The sequence below is a fragment of the Megalops cyprinoides genome, chromosome 1 (assembly GCF_013368585.1).
Source record: "Megalops cyprinoides isolate fMegCyp1 chromosome 1, fMegCyp1.pri, whole genome shotgun sequence".
Classification (NCBI taxonomy): Eukaryota; Metazoa; Chordata; class Actinopteri; order Elopiformes; family Megalopidae; genus Megalops; species Megalops cyprinoides.
This window is the reverse complement of record NC_050583.1, coordinates 7,905,045-7,932,921: the sequence shown is the minus strand read 5'-3', so window position 1 is coordinate 7,932,921 and position 27,877 is coordinate 7,905,045. Positions and strand designations below refer to the sequence as shown.

General features: G+C 48.9%; 1 protein-coding gene across 1 annotated transcript in view; it reads left to right on the top strand.

The window, feature by feature from the left end:
• The first annotated feature begins 767 nt into the window (after positions 1-767).
• Positions 768-27,877, top strand: part of b3gntl1 (UDP-GlcNAc:betaGal beta-1,3-N-acetylglucosaminyltransferase-like 1) — a 77,245-nt gene continuing 50,135 nt past the window's right edge. The window contains exons 1-6 of the mRNA XM_036516363.1: positions 768-825; positions 1,278-1,415; positions 2,634-2,750; positions 4,030-4,129; positions 8,021-8,085; positions 19,347-19,412. Coding sequence (XP_036372256.1) covers positions 1,278-1,415; positions 2,634-2,750; positions 4,030-4,129; positions 8,021-8,085; positions 19,347-19,412 — 486 coding nt within the window. The 5' untranslated portion in view covers positions 768-825. The remainder of the gene's footprint in view (positions 826-1,277; positions 1,416-2,633; positions 2,751-4,029; positions 4,130-8,020; positions 8,086-19,346; positions 19,413-27,877) is intronic.

Sequence of the window (27,877 nt, the reverse complement as noted above, 5' to 3'; positions counted from 1 at the left end):
CTACTAAGGTTATGGAAGAAGAAAAAGAAGCCGAGGAGGAGAAAATATCGAATAGTCCCCGTATGCAGTTCACGCCTCGTGCACAATGCATTGGGGAGATGTTACAGTGTCAGCATCCCCGGCACCACTGTCAAACTAACTAGTTACATACTGCAACGGGATTGCAACGCCATTTATTATCAATCCACTAACAGTCTAAAACAAAAAAAAAAAAAGTGTTTGACAAACAGCAGGACTTATACTAAGCACCGCACAGGAAAATGTGCAAAGAAAAACGTCTAAACCGAATAAACAAGAGAGCCAGCGGGCAAACAAACACAAAACGGCGATTCTGGATAATCAAATTCAAACAACGGGAGGTACTCATTTTTAATAAATCAGTTTTCCTCACCAACACTCCCTGTTCAAAGGCTGTGAGCACTCGGCAAGAACAGTGCGCACTTTGCGTTGTATTCAGAGGGGCACGGTGTGACCACTAGAGAGCATCGTAAAATCACTGAATGTCAGGTATGCCTGGCGTAAGCGATATAACTTTCTCCATGTGCGCGCACACCCATGTGTATCTATAATACGTAGTTTACTTCGAGACGTACGGCCAAAAAAATGCGATTACCGGACTTTTTCTACAGTGCGGTATTTAACTTGCACGGAATGAAAGAACATCAACCATGCGTCACACCCCCCTGACTGACAGCTGGCTGAACGAATCAAAAGTACATCTGTGCTTCTGACCAATAGCTAGGTACTATGCTGACTGCGGAAGTCGGTGCAAGTACAGTAGTGTGCTTCGGTTTGCTCTTCGAAAAGGAAAGTTTGCAATGAACCGTGTGTATTATTTCAGACGTACAGCTTGCTAAATCAATATCACAACATATGAAAACGTTATTGTAATTGTAATCGTCACTCCTAACGTAACTTTTCTGAAACGAGAAGCATTCTGTCGGTATGCACGTGTAAGAGAGGTAGCTGTAGCCATACACATTAATAGTGAACTTGGCTAACGTTACTTCTCATAAAATTGCAGGGTAGCTAGTGTTTAGCCTCATGGCTAGCTGGCCTTAACATAAATTCTTGTTATTTTTAAACTATTTGTATTAAAAGGCTTTCAGTCCTTGGGGATATGAATATGATCAGTGTAAATGGGTAGCTGCTGGGTTTTCTTTTAAAATGACAGCTAATAGCTGTCAAACAAGGCTACTAACGTCTGTTTCATCCTACTCGTTTTTCCATATCTGCACGACCATCTATAACATTCATTCATTCGCTGTAATTAACAGATGAATACCGATGCCCCCGTGGACTCGGTCGAGCAAGACGCTGGCACGCCGGCCAAGCGGCTGTGCACGGATGAGCCCGGAAAACAGCGCTCCGCGTCCGGCTGCGGAGAGGCAGCGACTGGCAACGTCATTGACGTGGTAGGTCTCAAACGATGCCAGTGAAGTAACAAGCATGCTCTGTGCTGTACGGTGCATCGATCTCGCTGCAGAAATTTCCGTTCATCGCCTCTAGAAGCCTTAACGAACATCCAGTCCAGCGTATTCATCGAAAGGGTTGAATACCAGCTGAATATAATTAAGTAAATCTTGCAGCTGCTGCCAAGCACAACATCCCTAACTAAACTGTGCCAAGGAACTTGGACGTATGCTCATTCTGAGTAAACCTCTTTTCTTGATGGCTGAAATTGTAAACTACTGTAGTAAAAATGAAATATGAGTGTAAGTTGCGTAGTAGAGGCACGTGTCCAAACCAGTCAGCGGTTCTACACTTTACTCATCCTGTAACCCATTCAGACAGTAAGGTTTTTTTTTTTTTGAGAGACTGGAGTGTGAGTACCTTGCTCAGTGATACATTTACGTTTTGCTATACCAGTTGCTGTTATTCAGGGTGACTTACGAAGAAGGACGTTCATCCAATGAAGTTGCATGAAAGACGACACGTACAAATCTCCACTGACAATGTCCGAACATGCTTTAGCCCCTTGCACAGTGTATTGATAAATAGTACATGCATGCTTTGGGAACTTCGCAAATGCAGTACGTACGTTACCAACCCCAACAGGGTCCCGAGTGTGGGAATATAACCACGGCTGAGCATTGCAAGATGAGTGAAAGCTTAAAACAGCACATCAGCCAAAGACAGTTTTCATGTTGTCAGGAAAGTTCAGTTCATCGGCGCAATTGGACACAAATGTCAGACGCTGTATGTATATGCAGGCGAGTGCTGTTGTGTTATTGGGAGTATACCACGGACCGTGGGAACCTCACAGCAGTTCAGGGAGAGTTCAGACATGTTATTTGTATGCTTGGTAGATGCCCTTATCCACTGTGGTTACATACCTTATATTTAACACAGTATCCGTCTATGCAGATGGAAATGTCAGTTCAAGTCAATGTAAGTATTTTGCAGCAGGTATGGGGAAGGTGGTACTTTCTGCCCTCAGTAACTGGTCTTGGAATCAGAATAAAAAAAACTTTTGTAGTAAACGGTTGAGGTTTGTTTTGGGGAGTAGGCAAGCTGATCTTAAATTTGTTGTCAAGGGCAGAAGAGATGCAGAACAGAAATTCAGTGGCCGGTGGCTTCTTGTTGGCCCTTGACTCCTTGTGGTAATATTGTGTCCTCTTCATCTTTCTTAGTCCATCATCCTGCCAGTGTACAACGCCTCCTGCTGGCTGGATGAATGTTTGCAGGCAGTTCTGGAGCAGGACTTCCAGGGGACAATGGAGCTGTCTGTGTTCGATGATGCCAGTAAGGTACAGCTTTGGGTGTCCACAGAAAAAAAAAACATACCCATGGACTGGGATATCAGTGTGCATTCTGGGATATCAGTGTGCATTTAAATATTGCTCATTTTTTTGTCTTAAACGACCACTCAGTCTGCCACATTGATACTTGAAAGGTAATAATCATGGTGAATAACTTCTCCCAAAAATGTACATCTCATCAAAATGGAACCTTCAGGCCAATTTTAGACGCCCCTATGGAAGGATAAGAGGGTAACCTGGGAAGTGTTTCAGCACCCGCTGTCGCCATGGAGACAGACAGGGCAGGATTCTGTGATCCTTAAACGCCCTTGCGAGGCTAGCAGGATTCTCCTAAGACAGGGCAGGCCGGTGGGAATCCGGGTTGTTATTCTTTCTGAAAAATCGCTTTTCTGTACTTTCCCATAAGCTTATTTTTGAAACGTATATCCGATTCCAGCTTTAAATCGCTCCCTGGAAAAAAAATGAAACCCACACAGACTCTCTGGTTGAACCGACCGAGCCTGTACTTGAGCAGGATGGCTCTTACCTGGCTTATAAGTGAATGTACTTTGTGCTGCTCATCCAACCAGACGCTTTCCCTTGCGTATTTTTATCTTAAAGAGTGACTGCAAGCGCTGTTTGCATCCTGTTGTGCTGACTGTAGTGGGGTGTAGGTTTTCACCTCAGACAGGCGGGGTAAGGAGAAATCCCAGCACACCGCTGTGGGGTGCGATAGCACCGCAACGTGTTCAGACATGCACAGCCGCAGTGTCCCTCTCGCTCCCCCTCCCGAAACCCTTAATGACGGGCTCTTTAGTATCGAGCCAGCAGACCCCTGCCGTTCAAATGGTGCGTGCGGCAAGCCAAAGCCAATGTAATTACCCAGCGTGTCTCTGTCTGATTGAGGTCGCCCTGGGAGAGCCCCAGGCCCACGAGAGCTGTTACTGGAGGTGGGGGCGTAATAGGGGCCGCGCTGGGAGGTGTGGTGCAGCCTTGCGGTTGGAGTTCTGGACTCGCGACCAGGAGACTGTGGGTTCAAATCCCCAGTCGGGTCCCATTCGCACCAGTAAATATCCACTCGGCTGGAGGACTTCAAGCGTTGTAACTGTGCGCCTGCCAATGCTTAGGCCTAGAGCAGTAATCGAGGATGGGAGTGAGTGTGTGTCAGCCGTCGCTGCGAAAAAGGCAGAGACAGCGTGCCTGTCTGGTCTGTCTGTCTGTCTGCCTGTCTGTCTGTGTCCATGGCAACATGTGACGGATGTTTAACGTCTGTGCCCCCCCTCCCCAGGATGACTCCAGAGTGGTGGTTGAGAGATGGGCGGAGAAGCTAGAAAAACGAGGGATCTCCACGGTGATCTCCGGACACGACTCGGCCAATCCCAAAGGAGGTTGGTGGGCCCTGTGCATTGAGCCTGAGAGTGGGGTTATTTCCTGCGTTGATTCGTATAGCAGGGCCTTGGTCACCATGAGAATGGGAGGGGGGATGGACAGAGCAGGTAATGAAGAGAGGGAAGATTTCAGGGTGTTTTCATGGACACAATCCACTGGTCTCATAATGACAATCTGAATATACACACACTTGGGTGTTTTCTGTATGATTGTGTGTGTATGTATTTGAGTGTGTGTGTGTGTGTGTGTGTGTGTGTGTGTGTGTGCACGCCTGTCTTGGGGGAGAGGGAGTAGGGGAGTATTTTTAATGCAGCCAAGAAAGAGCAAGCCTGTGTGGTTACACAGACCAGTCAGACAAAAGTGTAATTATGGTGTAATTTTAGACCTCTTTTACACATGGAAAACAAGTCATGAATCAGTGGGTAGCCTTGTGGCTTCAATCAAAAGAGTGAAGCAAATCTTTGCAGGTTTAATACAATAAAGAACAAATTTTGATTTTTCCGCAGCCCTTGTTCTGCATAAATGAAGCGCAGCCAGTTCTGGACCACATAGGGCAGCATCTTTGAAGTCATTTTTTTTCCCCCGAGGGGTATCAGTGGTGAATGAAAGACAAACGAATCTCCAGTTTTTGGTCACAGCAGGGGCAGTGTCTGCTCTTGGAGGGTGATACCAGGGGTCCAAGGCTGCAGGCCTTTCCTGTGTGGGGTCCTTGAGACTCCCATCCTTTGTCTACCCAAACAAGCACAGTCAATAACATCCTGGGCAGCGCGATACCAAACACAAGGACAAGGTCATGCCTGTCCTGCACTGCCCAGCTGTGTCACTCCAACTCAAGACGACAGCATGGCATAGCAGTAAGGAGCAGGGCTTGTAACCAAAAGGTTGCCAGTTCAATTCCCTGCTGGAGCACTGTACCCTTGGACATCGGACTTACCACCCAAAAAATTGCCTCAGTAAATATCTGGCTGTAAAAATGGACAACATGTAAAAATTGTAGTGTATTTTAGTTGCTCTGGGTAATAACTAATGCTAAATAGTAATAATGTAATGTGTCACACGCTCTTTAAATACATGTGCTTTCACATTTCACACTTTCACATGGTTTTATGCCACCTTTTATAGTGCAGCAGTACTTACAGACACGTAAACAAACACTGGATGCTTCATACAGACAGCCAAATATGACAGAGAACACGCCTCAAAGTGCAGAGGTATAAATTATGCGTCATAATTTTCATTTGATAGAATATCCAATCTGATTTTGTGTCATGAAATGTGAAACACCCCCCTAAGCTGTTTGAAGATTTATATATTGTTATTTATTCATTTTTTAGGCTGGCCTCGGTCTCACAAACCAGTTATCCATCCCTTGCATTCCCACCCAGCTAATATGATTAAACCGCTTAATATTACGTAAATGCGTAATATAATAATGTTAATCCAAGTAATAATATTAGTAATGGCGCCATGTTGGGGAACAGATGCTGTGCTGATGTCACTAGCACAGCTGTGTGTTGTGAGTTTGAGGAGCGAGGCCCCGTTTGGACATGTCCTGAGGTTGGGCCTCCAAAGATCCAAATAAAGACAGCACCCAAAGAAGAAGCCTGCAAAAACACAGCCAGTTAAAATGGAGAATTACTGTAAAATCATGTCAAAGACAAGACGGTTGTGTGGTTGGAAGCACACTCTGGAGTGAGTAAAAACCAGCATCAGAGTGCTGTTAAAAAGCAAGATGAATAAAGGTAACAAGTGGTTATGATGAACTGACCAGCTGAAAGAGCGCCTGACTGACTGACTGACTGGATGGCTGACTGACCTAAAAAGCGACTAACCGACTGGCAGGCTGAACTGAAAGAGCAGCTGATTGTCTGATTGAAAGAGTGGCTGACTGTCTGGCTGGTAGACTAAAACATTGACTGACTGGCTGGCCGAATGAATCGGTGACTGACTGGGCTAACTGACTGGCTGGTTGACTGAAACAGTGGTTGGCTGGCTGACTGACTGGCTGGTAGACTAAAACAGTGACTGACTGGGCTAACTGACTGGCTGGTTGACTGAAACAGTGGTTGGCTGGCTGACTGTCTGGCTGGTAGACTAAAACAGTGACTGACTGGCTGGCCGAATGAAACGGTGACTGACTGGGCTAACTGACTGACTGGTTGACTGAAACAGTGGTTGGCTGGCTGACTGACTGGCTGGTAGACTAAAACAGTGACTGACTGGCTGGCCGAATGAAAAGGTGACTGACTGGGCTAACTGACTGACTGGTTGACTGAAACAGTGACTAACTGGCTGACTGGCTGGCTGGCTGGCTGGCTGGCTGACTGAATGAAGAAGCATTTGACAGACTGCCTTGCAGATGGACTGACCAATGGGCAGCCAGTTTGTGGGGTATGACATGTGGAGCGCTGGCCTGCTGTGTCAAGAGCTACTTTTGACTGTAGAGCTCAGTGTGAGAAGCACACACACAGTCCTGCATCTGTTCAAAACCGAGGACAGCCACCCCCCACCCCCCACCCTGGCCCTCTCGCACTGGGGGAGGCAGACGGAAACAGCCACTCCCATTCATGTTTTCACGTCTTTTGCATTCCCAGCGAGTGCTGGTTGAACAGGGGATTATTAATAATACTGCCTCGTACAGTAATTTTACTTTAATCAGTCATGCTAGTGATGAAGATGACTTTTTTAGTGTTCATTACAGAAGCTTTATCAAGCTGAGGTGATTTCTTTATAGAAAGTGACTTTGCCACAGTACTCACCGAGAGAAAGAATGTTAATAACTCTACAGCGCTCACAATTTGTTCGCGGTAGCCATGGCGATCGTGCCGTGTCACAATGGAGGCCTTTTGGAATATCTCCCTCTGGGGTAATATCAGAGCGGGTCCCCTCTCTCTCCCTGGCACACTCTCTGTTATAAGAACCCTGGGGGAGATTATGTGGTGACCATGGCAATCCGGCTTCGTGTGTGGATTAAGGAGGGTGGGAAATGGTGCTTTAGAAAGCCGAGGGATTTGAGGGGATGTGTCTGAGACGTAGGAGCAGTGGCAGGGCCTTTCTCTGTCGCCAGTTTACAGCAGGAGAGCTAAGTCTTCCCCAGACGCATCCTAGTACCAGCTGGTAATCCCTGAGTCACCAAATGCTGAAAGTGGGGCCTGTTGTGGCTGCGCCTGGCAGTGAGCGATTCGGAGCTTTCACACACAGCCTGTGAGCGTGTGCGTGTCTGTGCGTGTGTGTTTGTGCATGTGTGTGCAAACCTGTGTGGCTGTGCGTGTGCTCGTGTTGGTACGTTTCAGTTGAGATTGTTTTAATAAAGATGTGGGTGTATGGTGCCTTGGTAGATGAGTATTATGATGTTGCGATGCATGCGAATGTGAGACTTTTAGTATAGTGATGCACTTATTTGGAAGTTGCTCTGGGTAAGAGCATCTGCTGAATGACATAATGTAATGTAACAATTCCATCAAGAAGTGTTGAACGTGTGATTTGATCAGTGAGTGTTGAATGTGTGATTTGATCAGTGAGTGTTGAATGTGTGATTTGATCAGTGAATTGTGAATGTGTGATTCTATCAGTGAGTGTTGAATGTGTGATTTGATCAGTGTGTGTTGAGTGTGTGATTTGATCAGTGTGCGTTGAATGTGTGATTCCATCAGTGAGTTTTGAATGTGTGATTTGATCAGCATGCGTTGAATGTGTGATTTGATCCGTGAATTGTGAATGTGTGATTTGATCAGTGAACTGTGAATGTGTGATTTGATCAGTGAACTGTGAACGTGTGATTTGATCAGTGAGTGTTGAATGAGAGGGCTTGTTCCTTCGGTGCCATTGATCCAGCACAGTGGTTGCGCTTGGCACCGTGGGTAACCTCAGCCTTCTGTTGTCTTCGCCAGTGGGTTATGCCAAGAACCGGGCTGTGGCACAGAGCAGGGGGCAGTACTTGTGCTTCCAGGATGCGGTGAGTACAAATTTGAACTCATCACTCATCCATTTGTGTGTGTGTGTGTGTGTGTGTGTATGTGTGTGTGCTTGTGTACATGTGCTAGAATGTGTTGGTGTGTATTTGTATGAAAAAAAAGCAGAAATGCTGGTGGTAAATGTTGCAGATGATGTGTACATCCTTTGTTATAATCTGTAAGCAAAAGACACCAGTGTAACACAGCTGACTTGTAGACAGTTGCATGATAACTCTTCATGGTGGAGAAATGTGAACACTAGATTCACCTCTTTATAGAAGTCACATTGTGTCAGAGGTCACAGTTTAACAAGGGGGCACTGTGCTGTTCATTTTTCCTTGAGGTTTTCCTGTCAGGAGTGGTTTCCTGTAGGGCAGGTAGCGGACTCATTCTTTCCTGCCCTTTTCACACATTTGGCGCAACGTCCGAAACGTGTCAGAATCTCAGGCCCGGAGGGGGAGGGAGGGGGGAGTTTGGGGGGTACAGGCCGCACGCTTCAGTGGCTCTGTGACGCCTGGGCGTAAACTGTCCCCTGCCACACCGTCGGTCCTGTGAGGTGGGCCACCTGCCGCGGGGGAGGCGGGGTCAGGGAGGCGGCCTGACTGACGCTGCGGACGCTGTTCGCTCGGTCCATGTGGCTCCTGCAACGCTTATGATGTTTGACAGCCCTGTCAAGGACGCATGAAAAATGGGCGTCGGGCCTTGCCGCTGCCGTTCCCCGTTACCGCTGTTTACCTCCAGAGATGTTTGCCTTCCAAACACTTGGCCCGGGGGGAAATAGGATACGTGCATAATTCATTGGGTTCGCTAATCAAGCGAGAAAATAAACCTGGACCGACGTGGGGCCCGCCCGCTTCTATCTCGGCGGTCGTGGCCTTCGTCAGGGCTGATTGGATGAGAGCGGGATTTAGGAGCGATGTTACTGGACGCAGATGAGAGTGGCCGGCTCCCAAAGCCCTGATCGCTTGCAGAAGGACCCGCAAGGAGCGCGATGCATTTGAGCATGTTGGAGGCTGGGAAAAACAAGCGCAGGGAGCGCGTGTGATGTCACGGTGGACCAGATCGCGCACCCTTAGCCAGCGGAGCCGCGTGTGTGTCCTGAATGGACCTCTGCCCGACGTGGCTTCTGTTACTGTGTAGTCTTATCTAATCATATGGTGAATTGTATGCTGCAGTATCGATGTGAAGATCTGTCCAAATATGTCTTTTCAATGAAAAACAGACTGGCTCACATCTGCACCAGTTCTGTGTTTACCTAATGACTGCTGAGAACCCCGTGCTGGGAAAGGGATTGAAAAGCTAGTGCAGGGAATCTGAAGCTGGTAAAGAGATACTTAAACTAGTGTCTGTGGTCTAGAGCTGGTAACAGGATTTTAAAACTAGTATAGGTAATCTAGACCTCCTATAGAGGTTCTCAAACTAGTGCAGGCAATATGGACTGCCTGTAGAGATTCTCAGACTAGTGTAGGTAATATAGACCAGCTGTAGAGTTTATCAGACTAGTGTAGGTAATCTATACCTGCTGTAGGACTTTTAAAAGTGGTGTAGGCAATCTAGAACTACTAAAGGCATTCATCCTACAGTACAACTAAAGCAGGGAACCTACAGCTAGTAAAATGACTAGAAAGCTAGTTTTAGAATCCCTTCACTGGTTCTGGAAGCCCACAATCTGTAATAGAATCCTTCTGTTCTAGATTCCCAGAATTAGTTAAGTGATTGTTTTCCTCAGTCTTTTTTCTCCGTACCGGGTCTGGAATGTCTCCACCTGCTGGCAATGAGCTGTAGGTTTCTCTGTAGAGTGCTGGTTCTAATGAATTTCCCCTCAGAGGTTCAGCTCTTTAGAAAACAAATGAATCATCGCAGGCAATGCAATAACATTGTGTATGCTCATGTGTTCTTCAGCCATGGGTTTTTCCCCCAGGTGATGAGGCGTCTGTTTTAGAAGGTGAAATCTCCCCAAGGCTGCTGAGGAAACCGAAACATGCAAAGTTTTTAAAGGCAGTGAGAATTACCAGCCTTTCTGTGCTGTGCTGCCCTGTGCTGTTCTGCACTGTGCTGTGCTGTACTGTCCTGTGCTGTGCTGTTCTGCGCTGTACTGTCCTGTGCTATTCTGTGCTGTGCTGTGCTGTACTGTCTTGTGCTATTCTGTGCTGTGCTGTGCTGTGCTATTCTGTGCTGTGCTGTGCTATTCTGTGCTGTCCTGTGCAATTCTGTGCTGCGCTGTGCTGTGCTGTGCTGTCCTGTGCTGTCCTGTGCTATTCTGTGCTATGCTGTGCTACCCTGGGCTGTTCTGCGCTGTGCTGTGCTGTGCTGTCTTGTGCTATTCTGTGCTATGCTGTGCTACCCTGGGCTGTTCTGAGCTGTGCTGTGCTGTGCTGTCTTGTGCTATTCTGTGCTATGCTGTGCTACCCTGGGCTGTTCTGCGCTGTGCTGTGCTGTGCTGTGCTGTCTTGTGCTTTTCTGTGCTGTGCTGTCCTGTGCTGTTCTGTTCTGTGCTGTGCTGCATGCCGTCGCCACAGCTAATCGGCCCATTACTGCTGTGTTTTCCTCATTAGAGCGATCAGCCCAGGGGCGTGTTTTTGCGGGAAACAGTTTGCGTGCCCCACCCTCCCCCCCCCCCCCCGTGGCGGCCCAACGCGGACGTGTGCCGGAGTGTGTGCGCAGTCCACGCTCCAAGGCAGACCTCCGGGCCCCCTCCAGCGGGGGAACGTCCCGACCCGCGGTGCGCTGATTATTTTCGTGTCTTTATTTCCGCTGCTCGCGCCAGAGAACCCGTCCCGCAGAAGGACATGGAAGAGGGCAGCGCCTGTTGTGTTCTTATGAGAAAGCCCGTCGAGTCACCCCCCCCCCCCCCACCCCACCCCTCCGCTAAAAAAACCCTCCTTGCGCCACACATAACAAAGGGCCCATTCTTTTACTCTGGGTGACGGGGTTGGCGTGATCTGAAACCCTTTAAGAAATAATTAGGCCTGAGTGCCTCCTCCGCCTCCCGGCCTGCGATCCGCCACAACAGCACAAGAAGGCTGTGGATGCAACACTACGGCCTCAGAAGCGGTGACTTTCAAACGGTAATCTCCGGAAAGGTAACTGGACATTAGTTCTCCACAGGCAGCGTGGAGTGGCTGTTTCTTCGGCACTGAACCTGAGTGCAGGAGGAACACACTCGTACCGAGATGTCCTGTTGAAGTAAAATGCAGTTGAAAGGTGAAGTGTCTGCAGTTTGCCTGAATGGCCTCAGTGTGGTTCACGCCATAGCCCCGCCCCATTGAGCTGTCTCACTGCTAAGGAAGGAATGGGCGTCGGCGGTATGCTGCACTGTATAGGTTGGAGCGGTGTATTTAGAAGCATAAAGCTGCCTAACCACATCTAACCACAGTGGCCACATCCCATAATAAACATTGACTTTGTCTGCCAAATTTCTACAGAAAAAATAAAGATAATTTTTCCAGGCCTAGTCTACGGCATATATATTTCTGTGATGGGCTAGGCCTTAGTCCTCAGGTGACTGAATCCATTCTTTGTTGTTTAAGCTGAATGAATGGCTGTTGATAGTCTGAGATGGACCCAACCAGAGGACCTTGTCCTCTATTTCCAAGAGATCGATCCTCAGCCATCCTTGGTTTGTTTGTTGCAAAGATACAGGAGTATTGTTTTCTTGTAAAATTGTGTCGAGATCCTCTCTAAATGTGTTTTGTCACTCTGAAGGTCTGGGCTGAAGTTCGCTCGGTCGCCGGCCCTTGCGTTGGTGGCTCCTCCATGGGCTCAAAGCCGCGCTGAGGGTGGGATACGGGTTCATGGAAATAGTTTCCATTTGTTTTGAGCGAACCCTCTACACAGGGCGTGGAGCTGAACAGTGGCGGGATGGAAAACTGGGGGTTTATGGGCGTGTGTGTGTGTGTGTGTGTGGCGTCCATTCCGGAGTGGCTTGGGGTGGCACTGTTTGCAACATCGTGACGCCGCGAGCCGGATTTAAGTGCAGGGCTAACGTCGTTAGCTGTGGCGATAAAGGCACGTGGGATTGATGACAAGAGTGAGAGCGTTTGATTGGTCTCAGGTGCTCCCGGCTCCCCTGGTTTCCTGCGCGTCTGCCAGCACCTGGTACAGGAAACGCCACTTCAAGCTCGTTAGCCAGTGTCGGCAGTCAACTCGTTAGCTGAATCAATTCACTAATGAGCGGTGATTTATGAAGTGTGTTGGGGGGGGGCGTGCTTTATGGCTATAATTACTGAGCAGGGAAAGGGTGCTGCCAAAGCTTGGCATGAGGCTTTTTTACACGCTCCTTAAAACTAAAGCTGCCATTCATAAAAGTAACACCAAAACCATGCTGTCCGCTAATGCGGCGCACTTCGGCGGCGCGGGAGAAGAAAAACAGCACGGCGTTGTGCCTTACGGCGTTTTACCGCCAGTCCCTTCAATAAAAAAAACAACCACAGCTGCAGAGGGCAGAAGAAACACACAAGGGCCTGCATTCACTGATTCCCGGGGCTGAGATAGCGGGCCACGCTCCTCCTGAAGGGGAGCACAGTGGCTGCTTCAGCGAGACGAAAGGAGTTTGCGCCTGTGGTCCGTGGTCCTGAGCTGCCGCGGCTGTGGCTGGTGTCTTAGCTTTCCACGCTCTCGGGGTGGGGTGGGGCGGAGTCGTAGGGGCGGGGGGGGTGTCTGGTCTGGCTCCCCGTCTCTGCTCTCCTGCCACGCCTGGAGGTCAGCCATTGGTCACGCCACTGGCTGACCCCGGATCAGTCTCCCGTCCAGCACTTACGCACTTCATCCCCTTTATCAGACTTGATACAAGGATCACTTCTCTCTGACGAACATAAGCATAAATCCAACGGTATCCCTCGAGGTTTTTTTTTTTCCTACTGAAATCAGATGAGGTGAAAAGCGATAGGGAGTCCAATCATTTCTGCCGAAGGCAAGCGCTGATAACAGCGTATCGCTTACGTTAAGGTCGGTTTCGACATCCTCGCCTCCGTTTAGGCCAGTTTCAGCTCCTGAGAGAAAGGCTGAAATGAGGAAAACTCTCGCCCGAGCTATAAATCAGCGCCACATCATCACGCTGTGACATTAACGCAGCTTCCGCTAGGCCGGCCATCCATCTTACTTTGAGCTGCCTGAGGATATTCCACAGAAATGCATTTAAAAAAAGGGAAAAGACAAAAAAAATATGAAGATAAAACTGGGAGATAGCAGAATGCTGCAGCGCCACCCCCCCCCCCCCCAAATCACAGCAGGCCTTCTTTTCAGTCCTCTTCGTCACCACCTCCAGGGCCTGCTTTGCCTCCAGCTCCCAGGCTGTTAAAGACAGCCTCCTGCCAGAGAGTGTCTTCTCAGCACTTCCAGGAACTCTTGTGTTTTTTTTTTTTGTTTTTCTTTCTGGCTGTGATTTTACGGCAGAAGCAGCACTCGAAAGCGGCACGGCTGAGTGGTAAACCGAAGGAGTGGCTGAGCATCTCCTGCAGTGACGGGAGGTTTTCAGTTTTTAGTGATGATCCCTGTCACATCACATCATAACCCCTGTCACATTTATCATTTCTTATACATTTGTCGTGCTGATTTGATTTTTTCGCAGAAGGTAACGGGCTATGGAGTCAGAGGGGAAGGGGCTATGGAGTCAGACACAATTCTGATGTGTTTTTTTTAATTTTTTTTACACCAGTTGTTGTGGGTTTTATGGATGCAGTTAAAGGCCGTCAGTGGGCCGGAGGTGCGTTAGCTGTCGGGGTGTGGTCGCACTGCTGACATGCACGCCCTCTTCCTGCCCTGGCCCCTCCCTGTGGACTCTCCCTCCTCCCTGCTGGTCTGGGGATCTCGGCAGGAGATGTGCGGTTTATGTGTTTCCCCGAACCAGCTGCAGCCCGCCCCCGTGCCCCCTCCACGAGGACCGCGTGCGGCCCCGTGTCTGCAAACATCCCCAGCTGTGCGGACCCCCAAGTCCACCCTGACCTCTGAAAAAACACACAGGCACGCACACACACACGCACGCACAGGCACACACGCACATACAGAGTCATGTACAGAAACACACACTCATGTACACACACATATACAGATGCACGCACACACACACATACAGATGCAAGCACACACACACACATATACACAGAGCCATGTACAGGCACACACACACTTACCCACAGGCACGTACACATACATACACGTGCATATGTGCTCACACATGCGCGTGCGCGCGCACACACATTTACACACATATACACACACGCACACACAAGCCCTTCATTAGAAGCTAACTGGCATTAAAACTACACCACCCTCCCTCCTGTCAGAAGCCAGCTTCTGATTCTGCTTTTGCCTTCAGTTTATTCCGATTGCCCTGACAACCTCTCCCCTATACTCCTCCACTATGTCACTGTTTCTCCGCACACTCTGCGTGCTCTGCCTGGCCCTGTGTGTGTGTGTGTGTGTGTGTACATGAAGTTCAGTCAGCATTAGCCATATAGCAGCAGATGTGTACTTTTTCAGCAGGTGGTGAGGGGAGAGAGGCCTTGCGGGGAAGAGTGTTTTATTTGCGGAGTTGAGCTCCGAGGCAGCGGGAGCGAACCCGTACCCTCAGGTGAGCAGAACCTGCTCCGTGATAGAACGAGCAGACATCCGGTGGGCCTCTTCGCTCAGGCTTTAGGACCGTCAGCCACGCGGCCGAGAGTGACGCCGAGCGCCGTGTACGGAACAGAACACAAGGGGTTAACGGTTCCCATCCTGAAGGATTGAGCAAACAGAACACTGGAGCAGCGCCGGTCAGCGGGATGTAGGATTTAATGCTCTGTTTTGTTTTGTTTTTTCTAAAGTTAACTGAACCTTGCTGAACGGCTCCACAATGATTAGTCACCGAGACACCCTGTTGTGACAACACACGTGGCCTCTTGGATAAAAGGTTGGTTTATCTCTCTGAGCGAGCTCCAGCCAGCCACCCACAACGGTGTTAGATTTTAAAATAAAAATAGCACATCGATGAAATGTATTTATTATACTTCTGAAATTCAGTTTTGACACAGTTACACTCGTGTTTATTAGTGGGATACAGAAATTCCCATAACTGCAGTGTGTGTGTGTGTGTGTGTGTGTGTGTGTGTTGTGGGGGTGGTAGTTAAATTTATTGAGCTACCTTCAGTATGGCCCCCTGAGGAGTCAGATGTGGGCTTTGCATGGAGCCACAGGCAGTCAAAGCTACTGGACCTACGGCTCAGGAGATTAGTGAGTAACCGTTTGAACCATGTTAGAGCACGGCCAATTACCTCTGACCTGCCACATGATTGGCTGATTGGTCCGTCCTTCAAGCCCCAAGGGACAGGCACCCTCTACTAATACCAAAGACCCTCTTCGTTCTGAGAAGTGGAGGAACGGCTGGGGAGAACCGAGGTTTGCTTGTGCTCTGCGGTTAATCTGTTTTGACTAATGAGACACTGTTTATTTTCTCTCCCGGATTCCGTTCGGAGGGGAAGACACTGTCGCCTTTGAAATCCCCCGACGCCCTTTGACCTTGCAGAATCACTTAGCCACAACACGGGGGTTTTCTGCATGAGCTTTCACAAGCGAGGCTTATCAGGCTGCTCCTCCCCGGCAGCGCAGATCTGTAAAAAACACCACGTCTGCACGGTAAACCCGCAAAGCAGTGAACCTGGAATCGGCTGTGCTGAGCTTCACTCCCTTACAGTTAGTTCAGCTGGGTTTATGGAACTTATCAACGTTTTATTTCCCTCTTCATTTCTTTTTTTTTTTAAATTAAGTTGTATTAAGTAAAATGTTTTTGTGTTAAATTCTTTGTAGCAGAATACGGTGATATAAGACATTACATTACATTACATTCATTTAGCAGACCTTCTTATCCAGAGCAACTTCCTGCACTAAAGAACATAAGCGTATCTAGACAAGTTTTTGCTGCTTGAGCTTTTTAAAGATTTTTGCTATTTATGTGTTGTTTCGAAAGGCTGTGTCAAGCAAGCACGTAATTGTTAACAGGGAAAAGAAAACTAAAAATCGCTGTCATCAAACAACACCAACGCTGCAGCCGCGTTTCAGCCGCGGGGGTGGCGGGAGCGCGGCGGAGGGCGGGAGGCGCGAGCGGGAGGAGGCGGGAGGAGGCGCAAGGCGCTGCCGCGACGGCTCTGGCGGCGGATGCGGCGGCTCCCCGGGGAAAACCGCGCTGTTTATATGAAGCGAGCGAGTGATGGACGGCCCCAGAGACACGCGCCAAGCGCTTCGCAAACTGCTGCTCGGCTGCGCGGAATTACGGCCCTGCTGGGGCTCGCAGGCTGCGGGGCCCGCGACAAGGCTTCTGTTTCTCCCAGCGCTGTGTGTGTGTGTGTGTGTGTGTGTGTGTGTGTGTGTGTATGTGTGTGTGTGTGTGTGTGTGTGTGTGTGTGTGTGTGTGTGTGTGTGTGTGTGTATGTGTATGTGTATGTGTGTGTGTGTGTGTGTGAGTGTGTGTGTGTGTGTGTGTATGTGTGTGTGTGTGTGTGAGTGTGTGTGTGTGTATGTGTGTGTGTGTGTGTGTGAGTGTGTGTGTGTGTGTGTATGTGTGTGTGTGTGTGTGTGTGTATGTGTATGTGTGTGTGTGAGTGTGTGTGTGTGTGAGAGGAAGAGAGAGACAGAGTGTGTGTGTGTGTGTGTGTGTGAGTGTGAGAGAGAGAGAGGGAGGGAGACAGTGTATGTGTGTTTGTGTATGTGTGTGTGTGTGTGCATGTGCAAGCAGGTATCGTGGAGTGTCTTGTAAATATATTCAGCGGCGTTTTTTTTTTATTTTTAATTAGCTGCAAGTGTGAAATTAATTGTGAGAGGTTTAGTGATTTTAAGTCATATATGGCAACTGTGTCAAGATCCCTCCCACAAGCTACTGATGTCAGCTTAAAATGAGCCAATCATTACCTGGCAAGAGGGATGAGGAAAGTTTGAATTGTGTTTTATGGAAGCCTTTATGACGTGTTCCTAATTACTGCCCAACCAACAGCCACCAAATGATAAATATACATTATCAGTTGCCTCACTCCGCCCTTCTCTTCCGAATGAAGCTACATTGTCGGTCATTCACCTGCTCTCCTCATTGTCTGTTTCCACTGAAGGATTTTAGATTTGGGGAGCGGGAGGAGTTCAGAGTAACCTTGGGGGTCAATGAGATTGGGTCTTTGTGACCACAGATACCAGAGCCTCTGTTCAGAACAGGACGTCCCGTTACGAAGGGTCGCAAATGACATGAAACTCCTTCTGAATCACCCCAAGGCCATCTGAGGCAACCCCCCACCCCCAAGCCTCTGTAAAAGTAGGGGCTCTGTTTGGAACAGAGTGAGGTTTTTTAATTAGCGCCGGGCCCTTATCATGACTGGAGCCAGGCAGCGGCTATCAGCCCCGGCACCTCCCGGATTCCTCTCCCATGAGGCAAGGGGCCGTGTCTGAGTGTCCCGGAGCAGGGGAGGGATACAGGGGGGCTGCGCCGTGCTCCACCAGCCTCCTGCTGCGGAGGGGGTTAGCAAGGAGCCCCCCCCCACCCGGCTCTGTTTACATCTAAATTGATACAGTGTGCTTTGGCCCAGGGTTCAAGGTCCTCCTACCCGGCCCACAATGCCTCAGTGCCCTGGTCAGGTGGGAGCAGAGGCTCTGTGTCTCTGGGTGTGAGATGGTCGGCCTGCCTGGTCTGGACAGACACAAACTGCCGTCCTTCTTCTCCCCCTCTCTACACTGTTCTGTCCTGTATGAATATTATCTTTGGAATATTACCCTTATCAATATTATATGCCTTGCATCTGTCCTGGACTCATTCATGTCTGTTCATATGAGATAATTTAAAACACTGTAAACTGAGGAAAGGTCAATACTATAAAATAAAATACCATGTACTACTGGAATTATCAATCGTGAAATTGTTTCCGAGTCTAATTCTTATGGCTCCAGTTATTCCTTTTGGATTTGATGCCTTGAGTTAGGGTCCCATTAACAGCCTTACTGAATATAGAGAGACTGATGGAGAATTTCTGTGCACTTAACTTGTACTCTGATTGTGATGTCTTAGAGTTAGGTGTGAAATGGTTGCCATGAGAATATTAACCTTTATTAATTTATTCAGGTGAATCCCATTGAGATAGAGATCTCATTTTCAAGAGAGGCCTGATGTACATAAAATAAAATTGAAACAAAATAAAAACATTCATGAACAAATAATCTAAAAAAAAATTACAGTACAACTTAGTTAATAAATGACAGTAGAAAAATGCAATATTGTAATAATGTAACACATGAAAGAAATTTAAAACACATAAAATGCCAAATTAAAAGCACCAGCCATTTATCTAATGAAAATAAGAACATAAAACCTCATCAATTAAAACAATTTAAAAACAATTGCATTCTGTTAATAACACCAGCTCACCAAAGAAGGCAGTAGGCTGAAATGTTTGATTCCTTGCCTTCATCTTCTTTGCCTACTGTAAAACAGGGCAGCTATTCTACAAATTTACAAGAGTAAACGCATGTAGGAGACTAAGAATTTGCCAGTTATTTGTGTGAAAGCCACCTGTCTCTCTCACCGAATAATGAGAATTTGTCCAGTACCTGGGATTTTATACACAGCAGGACATTTCTTTTTTAACTCATACTTGTTATTCATGTGAAACATTAATATTGGAAAGCTTATGTGCCTTTGAACATTTACAGATTTAACAGATCATTTACAGTGCTGACTATGATAGTGGTGTGACTGATCAACGCTTTTAAAGCATTACTCTGTCCATTGTCTGGAAAGCCGTCCCGTCGTCTCACCCAGAGCTCCCATTCTTAATGTGTGGCGTTGTGTTTTTGACTGAACATAATAATTTGAATAACGGCAGGCCATTCAGCCCACCAAGGCAAGCCATTCTGCCCTTAGTCTCTACTGTGTATTTAGCGCTGTGCCAAGCCTGGTCTTGAACACTGCCTCCACTATGGATACTGGCAAACTATTCCACGCATCAGTGACTTACAGAGTGACCAATGCTTCCTAATGTGAAAATGACCTTTAACTGATTTCCACACATGTCCTCTCGTTCTGCTGACAGAGCTCATCTGAAAATAGCTTCTGTTGCTCACTGTCGTAATCCCCTTTAAAAAAGTAAAAACCCCAGTCAAATCCCCCTTCAGTCTCTATTTTGCTGAGATTGAAATGGTTATGTTTCTTAAGCTTGTCTGCATAATTTATGTATTTGATATCTGTAGTCAGTTGTGGTGGTGTGGTTGGATTCTGCGATGTCGCTGTGACCAAGATGGCGTCTTTTTCTTCCAGGATGACGTCATGATGCCACAGAGAGTCCGTCTGCAGTACGAAGCCTCCCTCTTGAATCCCGCGAGTGTAAGTGTTGCAGTCACACCAGGCCTCTGCCTTGTTATCAACCCCTCTGTAAAAGCCAACAGGAAGTATTCGCGCTTTAAGCTCGTCCACACCCGAGAAACTCTCAATGGCGCTATCGCTGAACGCCAGGTACACCGGCTTTGACAAAATGCTTGCTGAACGATTCTGCTTGATCAGAATCAGCAAAGAAGGCCCAGCTGCACGTTCCAGCTGTTAGGCCACATTTGCGAACGTGCCGTTTAAGCAAATGCACACGGATGAACAGACAGCTAACAGGACGAAAGGTCAATCAGGAACTTTTGTATGGAATCTTAAGTCACACTCAGAGTGTAGCAATCCAGCCCTCTCTGTTCTATTTTTCACAAGTGAACTTCATAACCTGCCCACAGTAAACAGACAGTAATAGGACTTGTGGGATACTCAAGGGGTGAGGTTTGTAGTGGGCAGACAATGCTACGATTTGTAGAGGAAAGCCCCTCTGATCTGAATGGTTTGATTTGTAATGAACAGACAGGAATACAATTTGTTGAAGACAGAGGGGTGTAAGGTCTGTAGATGTCAGAGAGCGCTCAGTTTTGCTTTGTATAGGTACAGACAGGACTGCTTTTGTAATGGGACAGGTAGGAGTAAAGTTTATTTTGTATAGGTGCAGACAGGCATAAGTTTTGACATTCTAGAGGATGCTATGTGGCGTACATGAAGGGATCCCACAGGTTAGCAACATGACGACGAAGGGGTCAGACCTTGGAAGGTGGTGGTGGGTTGGGGGGGTGGGGGCGGGGGGGCAACAGGGTGGGGTCCGGCAGGCAGAAGGAGACGTGTGGCTGCAAAAAACGAAATGGCGGGCCGGGGCCTTTATTAAGTTAACAGACAAATGAAATAGACAGCCCGTCTGTTGTTTGTGCCTGGCGGTTTGAGGTTAAGGAGCCGCTCAACAATGAGCGATTGAGCTGAGCGGGTCAACATAGTTATTTAAACTGGATTAAGGGGTCCGATTTTCCACTGTTACCCGGGGACTGCCCTCCCTGCAGAGAGAGACAGCGTCCAAGCTATGCCAGGAATGGGGCTGTGGTTTTCCGAGCGGGAGGCGGCCCTCTCCGGAGCCACTGTTTATGTCTCCACGCTTTCTGCCCCGAGTCCCCCCGCCTGCGTGCGTGTGCACGTGCGCGCGTGAGCGTGTAGGTGTGTGTGTGTGTGTGTGTGTGTCTGTCTGTGTGTCTGTCTGTGTGTGTGTGCATTTGTGCGGGTGAGTGAGTGAGTGAATGTGCAGGCAGGATGGTGCGCAGAGGGAAGCGGATCCCTCCCTTCCCAGCATGCACCCTGGCCTGGCACAGAGAGCGGCGTGCAAGCCGAGGTCAGCGGCGGGGGGAGGGGGCGGGGGAGGTGTGTTACCGCGGAGATGGCTGGCGTTGCCGCTGACGATGGAGAGGAAATGAAAGGGATTGATTCAGCTATGCGGAGCATGATTTTGACTATTTTAAGTTATGTTTTTGAAATCTCAGCCCTCGGATTAGATGAGCTTCGCAGAGAAGGAAAGGGGATTTTTCTCTCTCTCTTTCTCTCTCTCCCTCCCTTTCTCTGGTTGGATTCAGCTTCACTTCTCTTCTCTTCCTCTATCGGCCGATTTAACCCGCTCGATTAGCTCATGCGGGCTCCCCCAAACAGCGGGCGGTTCCTGGGTGTGCACAGGCGTGTGGGTGTCTCCGGCTGCTTCCACATTGGGCCGCAGTGTGCAGCAGTGGTTTGAAAAACACCAGGAACTCACAACCAAAAGGTTGCAGGTTTCATGCTCAGGTGGGTCTCTGAGGCCTTAAGCTACAGGTTCTAAACCTGAAATTAACAGTAGGGTAAAAACAGTGTAATCAGTGTCAGACACCCTGGCTGTAGCTGTTGCCTTTTGGGTCTGTAAACTTGGCCGAAGCCAGTGGTCGCCTGAATAGCGTACTGGTCCCCCACCTTGTGCGGTCACTTCAGTCCGTGGGGGGTACATCTGACACCCTTGGTCGCCCCGTGCCTGAAATCTGAGTAGGGAGGAAGCTGTGATATTTTTTAACTTGTTGTGTTGAGCTGCTAGAGTGTGTGGGCTGCCCTGCTCTGTTTGGAGACCGGCCAACATGAGATCATCCTAACGCGCGGTCACTCCCCCAGCGGGGAGCGGAATCCCCCCTCCCAAACCCGGCTCCGTGACTCTGCCCCGACGGCTCTGGGACAGTCGGATGCTTGGGGTGGTGTTTCAGTGGCGCGCTCACGGCCTGGTCAGGGTCATCACCAAAGGTTCTGAAAGGACCGAACCTTTGGGAAAAAAAAAAAAAAACAACACCGGGTCGGGGTGGTTCCTCCCATACTGTCTCAGAAACTTGTCTTTTTTGGTTGCTCTGTTGTTTGTTGAGAGGTGAAGTCTGGAAGACTTGTGGGGGGGTGGGGGGGGTTGGGGGGGTTTGGGGTTCTAGAGAGGTCAGCGGCCCGAAAAATGAAGAGTAATGAACGCCGTCCAGAGCGGAGCCCTTCAGTGAAGATGAACGACGAAGGTCTGGAGTACCGTGTGCTCGAGTTGTCCTTACATTTCTGTAAGGGAATCCGCCGAGCGAGACCCCCCCCCCCACACACACACACCCGCTATCTCCAACATCAGCATACCAGTCATCTCAAACGTTCCCCAAAGAGGGCTGGTATGGAGAGAGGTTATTTGTATTACTCTCCTCAGAAAGAGAAGATGTTTTTAGGGGGTGTCCGCCCACCTCCCCCTTTCTCCTCCCACCCTGTAAACGTCTCTCTTAGTTGTAGATAAGGAAGCTTTATGGGGAAGGTATGCGAGGAAGGAATTGTATGGGTCCAAAATATATGATGTATTCAGTGGCTGTGCTGTTAAGCAATTGTGAAATCATTTGCGCTAAGTTTAGGTCTTATGTTTTGCCTTCATCCCATATCCTGCCCTTTTAATATTCCGTGATTTATTGTGAGTTTGGTGGTTTTGTTCGCTGTAGGTTACACTCAGAGACTTTGAGACAAAGACATCTCATTTGCTCCATTCTCATTGGCTGAGCAGAGTGAAGAAGTCAGGAGTTCTGCAAGTGAGATGTTGTGTTATTACTCGTATCTCAGCACTACCTCCTCTCAAATCCACCTTCATTCATCCACACCTGTCAGCTCCACCTCGTTTCACCTCCACCTCCTCTTAACTTCACCTGTTACTTCCACCCCTTTTCAGCCCCACCTCCTCCTGCCTCCTTCTCCACTGTAAGCTACACCTCCTCTCACCTCTGCTCCCTTTCAGACACACAGCTCTGAGCTCCACCACCTCTCTCCTCCACCTCCTGTACACTACTCCCCCTCTCACCTCTGCTCTCTCAAATACATACAGTACCTCTCAGTTCCACCTCCTTTCTCCTCCACCTTCTGTAAGCTGTATCTCCTCTCTTCTTCACCTCCCCTCAGGTTCAGCTCCCTTACAGCCGAGCCACAGCCCCGTGTGCAGAGCGAGGAGGCCCCCAGGGAGCCAGCAGGGGAACCAGGGGCTGTGATTCTATTAGCCAGCCCATTACCCTGTCACTCAGGTCCGGCCCGGGCTGACCGAGTCAGTCTGGAGCCTGGAGCATGTGTGCGGGGCAGCCCGGGGTCAGGCCCGACAAAGAGCCGAATCGCATTACACCTCTCTCGCCCCTCGCGCTCCCTCGCCGCCCCATTTGGAATTCATTACGGCAGCCCGTCAGAATTCTGCAGTAATTAAAAAAAAAAAAAAAGAAGAATCTGTTTTCAAAGGGCCCTCGCCGATTTACGGTCGCTCTCTCTCCCTCCCTCTCTCTCTCTCTCTCGTCGAGCCCGGGCCAAGCCAAACAGGCGAGGGGAGCGCGCCCAGGGGTCGGCGGGGGTTGGGGGGCGAGGGGTGGGGGTGGTGATGGGGTCGTGTGGCGGCCTGGAGGCAAGCGTACAGACAGCGCCCATTCACTCCGGGCTTAGAATGAGGAGGCTTCCTCCAGTGTTGTTCTTGTCACCGTGTCCCATTGCTGAATAGAGATGTTTTCCTTTCATTATATTGCGTTACATTATTGCCATTATTACATTACATTTTTGTCATTTAACACATGCTCTTATTCAGAGTGACTTACGTAGGTTTCAATTTTACGTATTATCGATTTATTCAGCTGGACACGCACTGAGGCAATTGTGGGTTGATTACCTTGCCCGAGGGTACAACAGCAGTGCCACAGTAGGGAATCGAAACAGCAATCTTTTGGTTACAAGCCCTGCTCCTTACCGCTACTCCACACTGCTGCTCTTTCAGCTATTCTGGATGTTTTAGTCGATTTTTTTGTAGCGGAGACACAGTACAGCGTTTGTCTCATTTGTAGCTCTTGACCGCTTCATTGCTCCCCTGATCCACAGCGTGTTTTTTCTTTTTTTCGTTGCCAGTTGAACTCAGTGCTGACAACTGTAAGGGGAAACCAGTGGCTCAGGCACATTTAATCGTTGCCATGGGAGGAAATTTTTAAAATCACACTGCAAGCTCAGTTATATCAGAACCAGACCGACTGCAATGACAGGCTACCTCGAGACCATTACTGTGTAATGGACCCACCGGTGCTGGGATCATGTGACCAAGACATGACCTTCTGATTGGCTCGTTTTTCTCAAACGTGGATAGACAGGCTAGCAGAGTGGCTGAGTGACTGGGAATGACAGGCACACAGCCTGACTCATCCAGCCTTTCAGCATTCTGAAACTGCTGGTTCCACAGTTATGGGGATTGTGTTTTTCTCCTCACAGCACTGACACCTGGGTCTCTTCCAGCAGTGGCAGTACTTTTAATCTCTCTCATATGCAAACTGTCATACATACACGCATGCACTTCACACACTCATTCTGTCTGTCTCACACAATCATATATACACACGCACACACACATGCATACATACACTCTCCCTCTCTCTTTCTCTCTCTCTCACACACACACACACACACACTAAAAAGTCCTCCACGCAGGGTGATTGTCAGGTAGCTCCCATCACTGTTGGCGCTTGGGACCACCTCTGGGTCACTTAATGAGGCAAGGCACTCAGCTGTCACGGGCAGGGTCACTTTTTGGGGATGCGCGTGAGGGGGGTTGAGCCGCTCCCGGGCGCTGGGCCCCGGAGAGGCCGCAGAGCGGACGCCCTCGCGTGCCGCCCTGTCATTGAGCCGGGAGCGCGGCGGCCGGCGTCGCCCGGCGGCCTGTAATTTCCCCCTCTCTGATCAGCGGCGGCCACCGGCGGCAGCCTCTGCAATTTCGGCCCTATATATACTCCTCTCGCTCTGTAATATCTCTGCAGACCCTCCAATTACAGCGCCTTTATCAGCAGGATATTACCCAGCATGCACTGCACTGCACGCGCGCCCGCCCATCCTCTCCTGGCTCCTGCTGCGGCACGGGGTGTGTGTGTGCGCGCATGTGTGTGTTTGTGAAAGAGTGTGTGTATGTGTGTGTGTGTGTGTATGTGTATGTGAGGGATGTGTTGTGAATGTGTGTGTGTGTGTGTGTGTGTGTGTGCATGCGCACATGTTTGAGGGATATGAGCGTGTGTGGTACTGTATGTTGGTGTGTATGTGGGGTGTGGTAGGGGACAAATGTATTCACTTCTATAATCTCACCACATCACATGCAGTCTCGTAATCGTGTAAAAGTGTGATTGTGCGGAATATGTTTATGTATACGAGTGCATGGCGTGTAATTGTGTGTTTTTGGAGCCAGGGAGAGCGCTGGTGTGGGCGTGTGGCTGTGTGCGTCTGTATGTGGGTCTGTCTGTGTCCGTGTGTCCTCGCCACTGTCGAAATGTTTGCGGCCGGTGTTTAGTCTTGGTTTCCTCCATCTGGTTAACCTCAGGGCGACGGCAGCACTCTGGTGTTTAACTACCGTTTAACTGCTGTTGTTTGACCTGGTTGGGACTCGAACCTGCTGAATTACAAATTCTTCTTTTTTTTGTTGGTATTTTTAGCTTGAATTTACAAATGGCCGTGTCCCTGTTTTTCCACGGGAGACCAAATTGCATGGTAGAAATGCTGAGTTTCAGGTTGTTAAATTATACTCTTTCAGTAAAACCTCTGCTTCTGTAGAGAGGCAACCTGTAGTTTTCATCTGTACCATTGCTTAATCTCCCCGAGCTTCGCTGAGTCCTGCTGGTTAAAGGGAACAGCGTAATTGCTATGACTTGAAAGCTGCTTTTCACCAATAATTAGTTGAGAGTAATAGGCCTCACTCAGTGGCAGAAATATTCATCCCTTTCTGGAACGTTCCACATTCTCAAACAGCAACCATTTTACCTGCTGTTGCAGTGTAGTTTCAAACAGGCTGCAGTTCTGGAAGGACAGAGAGAGAGTGTCTCTGTGAGTTAGCGCAGGACTGTCTGGGTTTGAAGGATGTTTTGTGTGTGTCTGCATTTTTTGAAGGTGTGTGTGTCTGCATGTGTGTCTAACTGTGTGTGATTAAATGAGTGTTTGAGGATCAGGGATATTTTTGGGTCTGTTTTTGTAAAGGGATGTATATGTTTCTGCGTGTGAATGTATATGTGTGTGTGTTTATGTATGTACGATTGAATGAGTGTGTGTCTCAGTGTGTGTATGTGTGTTTGTGTATGTATTATTGAATGAGTGTGTATTTATATGTATATACAGTGTGTGTGTGTTTATATATGTATTATTGAGTGAATGTGTGTGAGTGTATGTGAGAGTGTATGGGTGTGTGTGGGTGGGTGGGTGTGTGTGTGTGTGTGTTGGTGTGTGTGTGTGTGTGTGTGTGTGTGTGTGTGTGTGTGTGTGTTTGTATGGATGGGTGAATGTGTGGGGTGTGTATGTGTGTGTGTGTTGGTGTGTGTGTGTGTGTGTGTGTGTGTGCGTGTGTGTGTATGTGTGTGTGTGTGTGTGTGTGTTTGGATGGATGGGTGGATTTGTGGGGTGTGTGTGTGTGTGTGTGTGTGTGGGTGTGGGTGTGTACAGCGTATCTGTATCTGTGATCTCGGAGGCCCACGCTGCCAGATTGGTGCAGCGGTTCACGCAGAGCGCAAGAGTTCAGGCCTGATCTCTGTGTTGTTTTGGGAACAGTACGTTATTGAATCTTAAAACCAGGGATGTATTTTCACAGATGGATTGAATAAGAAAAGCACCTCTGTCTTTCTTCCCCTTCCTTCCACAGGAAGCACTTTGAATCGGTTCCATGTGATCCCGTGCCCGTGCGTGTCTAAGGTGCCGTTGAGCGGAGGGGCCGCGGTTCTCTGAACCACTCGGAGTGTGTGTGCACGAGGGTGACCACTTCTATGTTTGATAGGTTTGGGGCCTTTTGGTGTCTCTTCACGGTCAGTTTGAATGTTCAGTTTGCCTAAGGAACCTGTATCATCTAGGCTTGGCCAATGAAAGGTGGCTGTTTCAGCCACGGTCATGAGCACCGCGGGTGCGGTCAGGGCTTTGGACCGTGACTGAAACACAGCGTGTGGCCAAACAGGGCCTGGGTGAAAGGCACGTGCTGGATCCCAGTTTGAAACCCGAGCCCAAAATGAGAGGGCGTGAAAGAGGAGGGCCTGTAACCAGTATAGGGGTGTACGTTCGCATGTGCATGACTGTGTGTATGTGTGTATGTGTGCACGTGCATCGTGTGTGAAGTGTGGCTGTCCACACCTTATGAGTGTGCTTTTTTCAGTTCATACACCCACCTCTCTTTCTCATAAACACGAACAGACACATACCCCTTTTCAATCTCTCACACACACCTCCCTGTCTGTCTCTCACACACACACACACACACAGATACGCTTGCTCAAGCTCACAGACGTATATCTAGTACCCACACACAAACATACACATGTCCCTCATACACACACACACACACACACACCCCTCTCTCTCCCTCTGCTCTTCCATCTTTAAGCGCTGGCAGAGGGTAGCAGGCAGCAGTGGCTGCTTGAGTTGAGAGCAGCAGTTCCAGCACATTCCTCCTGTCTCTTCATGCTGCGTTTCTGCATCACTGACGGCCATAGGCCGCTCCTCTGTTTTATAGAGGGAGCCCACGCTAGCAGCGGGTGCATTTCCCTAGCTCTGGGCCACGCCCAGGCTTTATGCAGAGCGCATTCTGATAGCTGCAGATGCGGATATTTACTGAAACCCTTTTACTGTACTGTGTTACCGGGTCCGGCTCAAGCTTGTTCAGTGCTTTTGGCGGGCGTTGTCAGGGGTCAGAGGAAGAACTCAGGGCACAGAGCAAGCGTACTCAATCCAGCGCTCTTCTGGTTCAGTTAAGCCTGATGTGATTGTGGGGTGAAGGTGGTAAAACTAATGTAAGTGATAACAGTAACCTCATAATGATGATGATGGCAAAGTTGATGGTGGTGATGATGATGATGATGATGATGATGATGATGGTGGTGATGATGCCACTGTACGTGTGGTCTCAGCAATGGAGATGCTGGTGAATATGATGACAAAGCCTGACGATTCTGGTATCT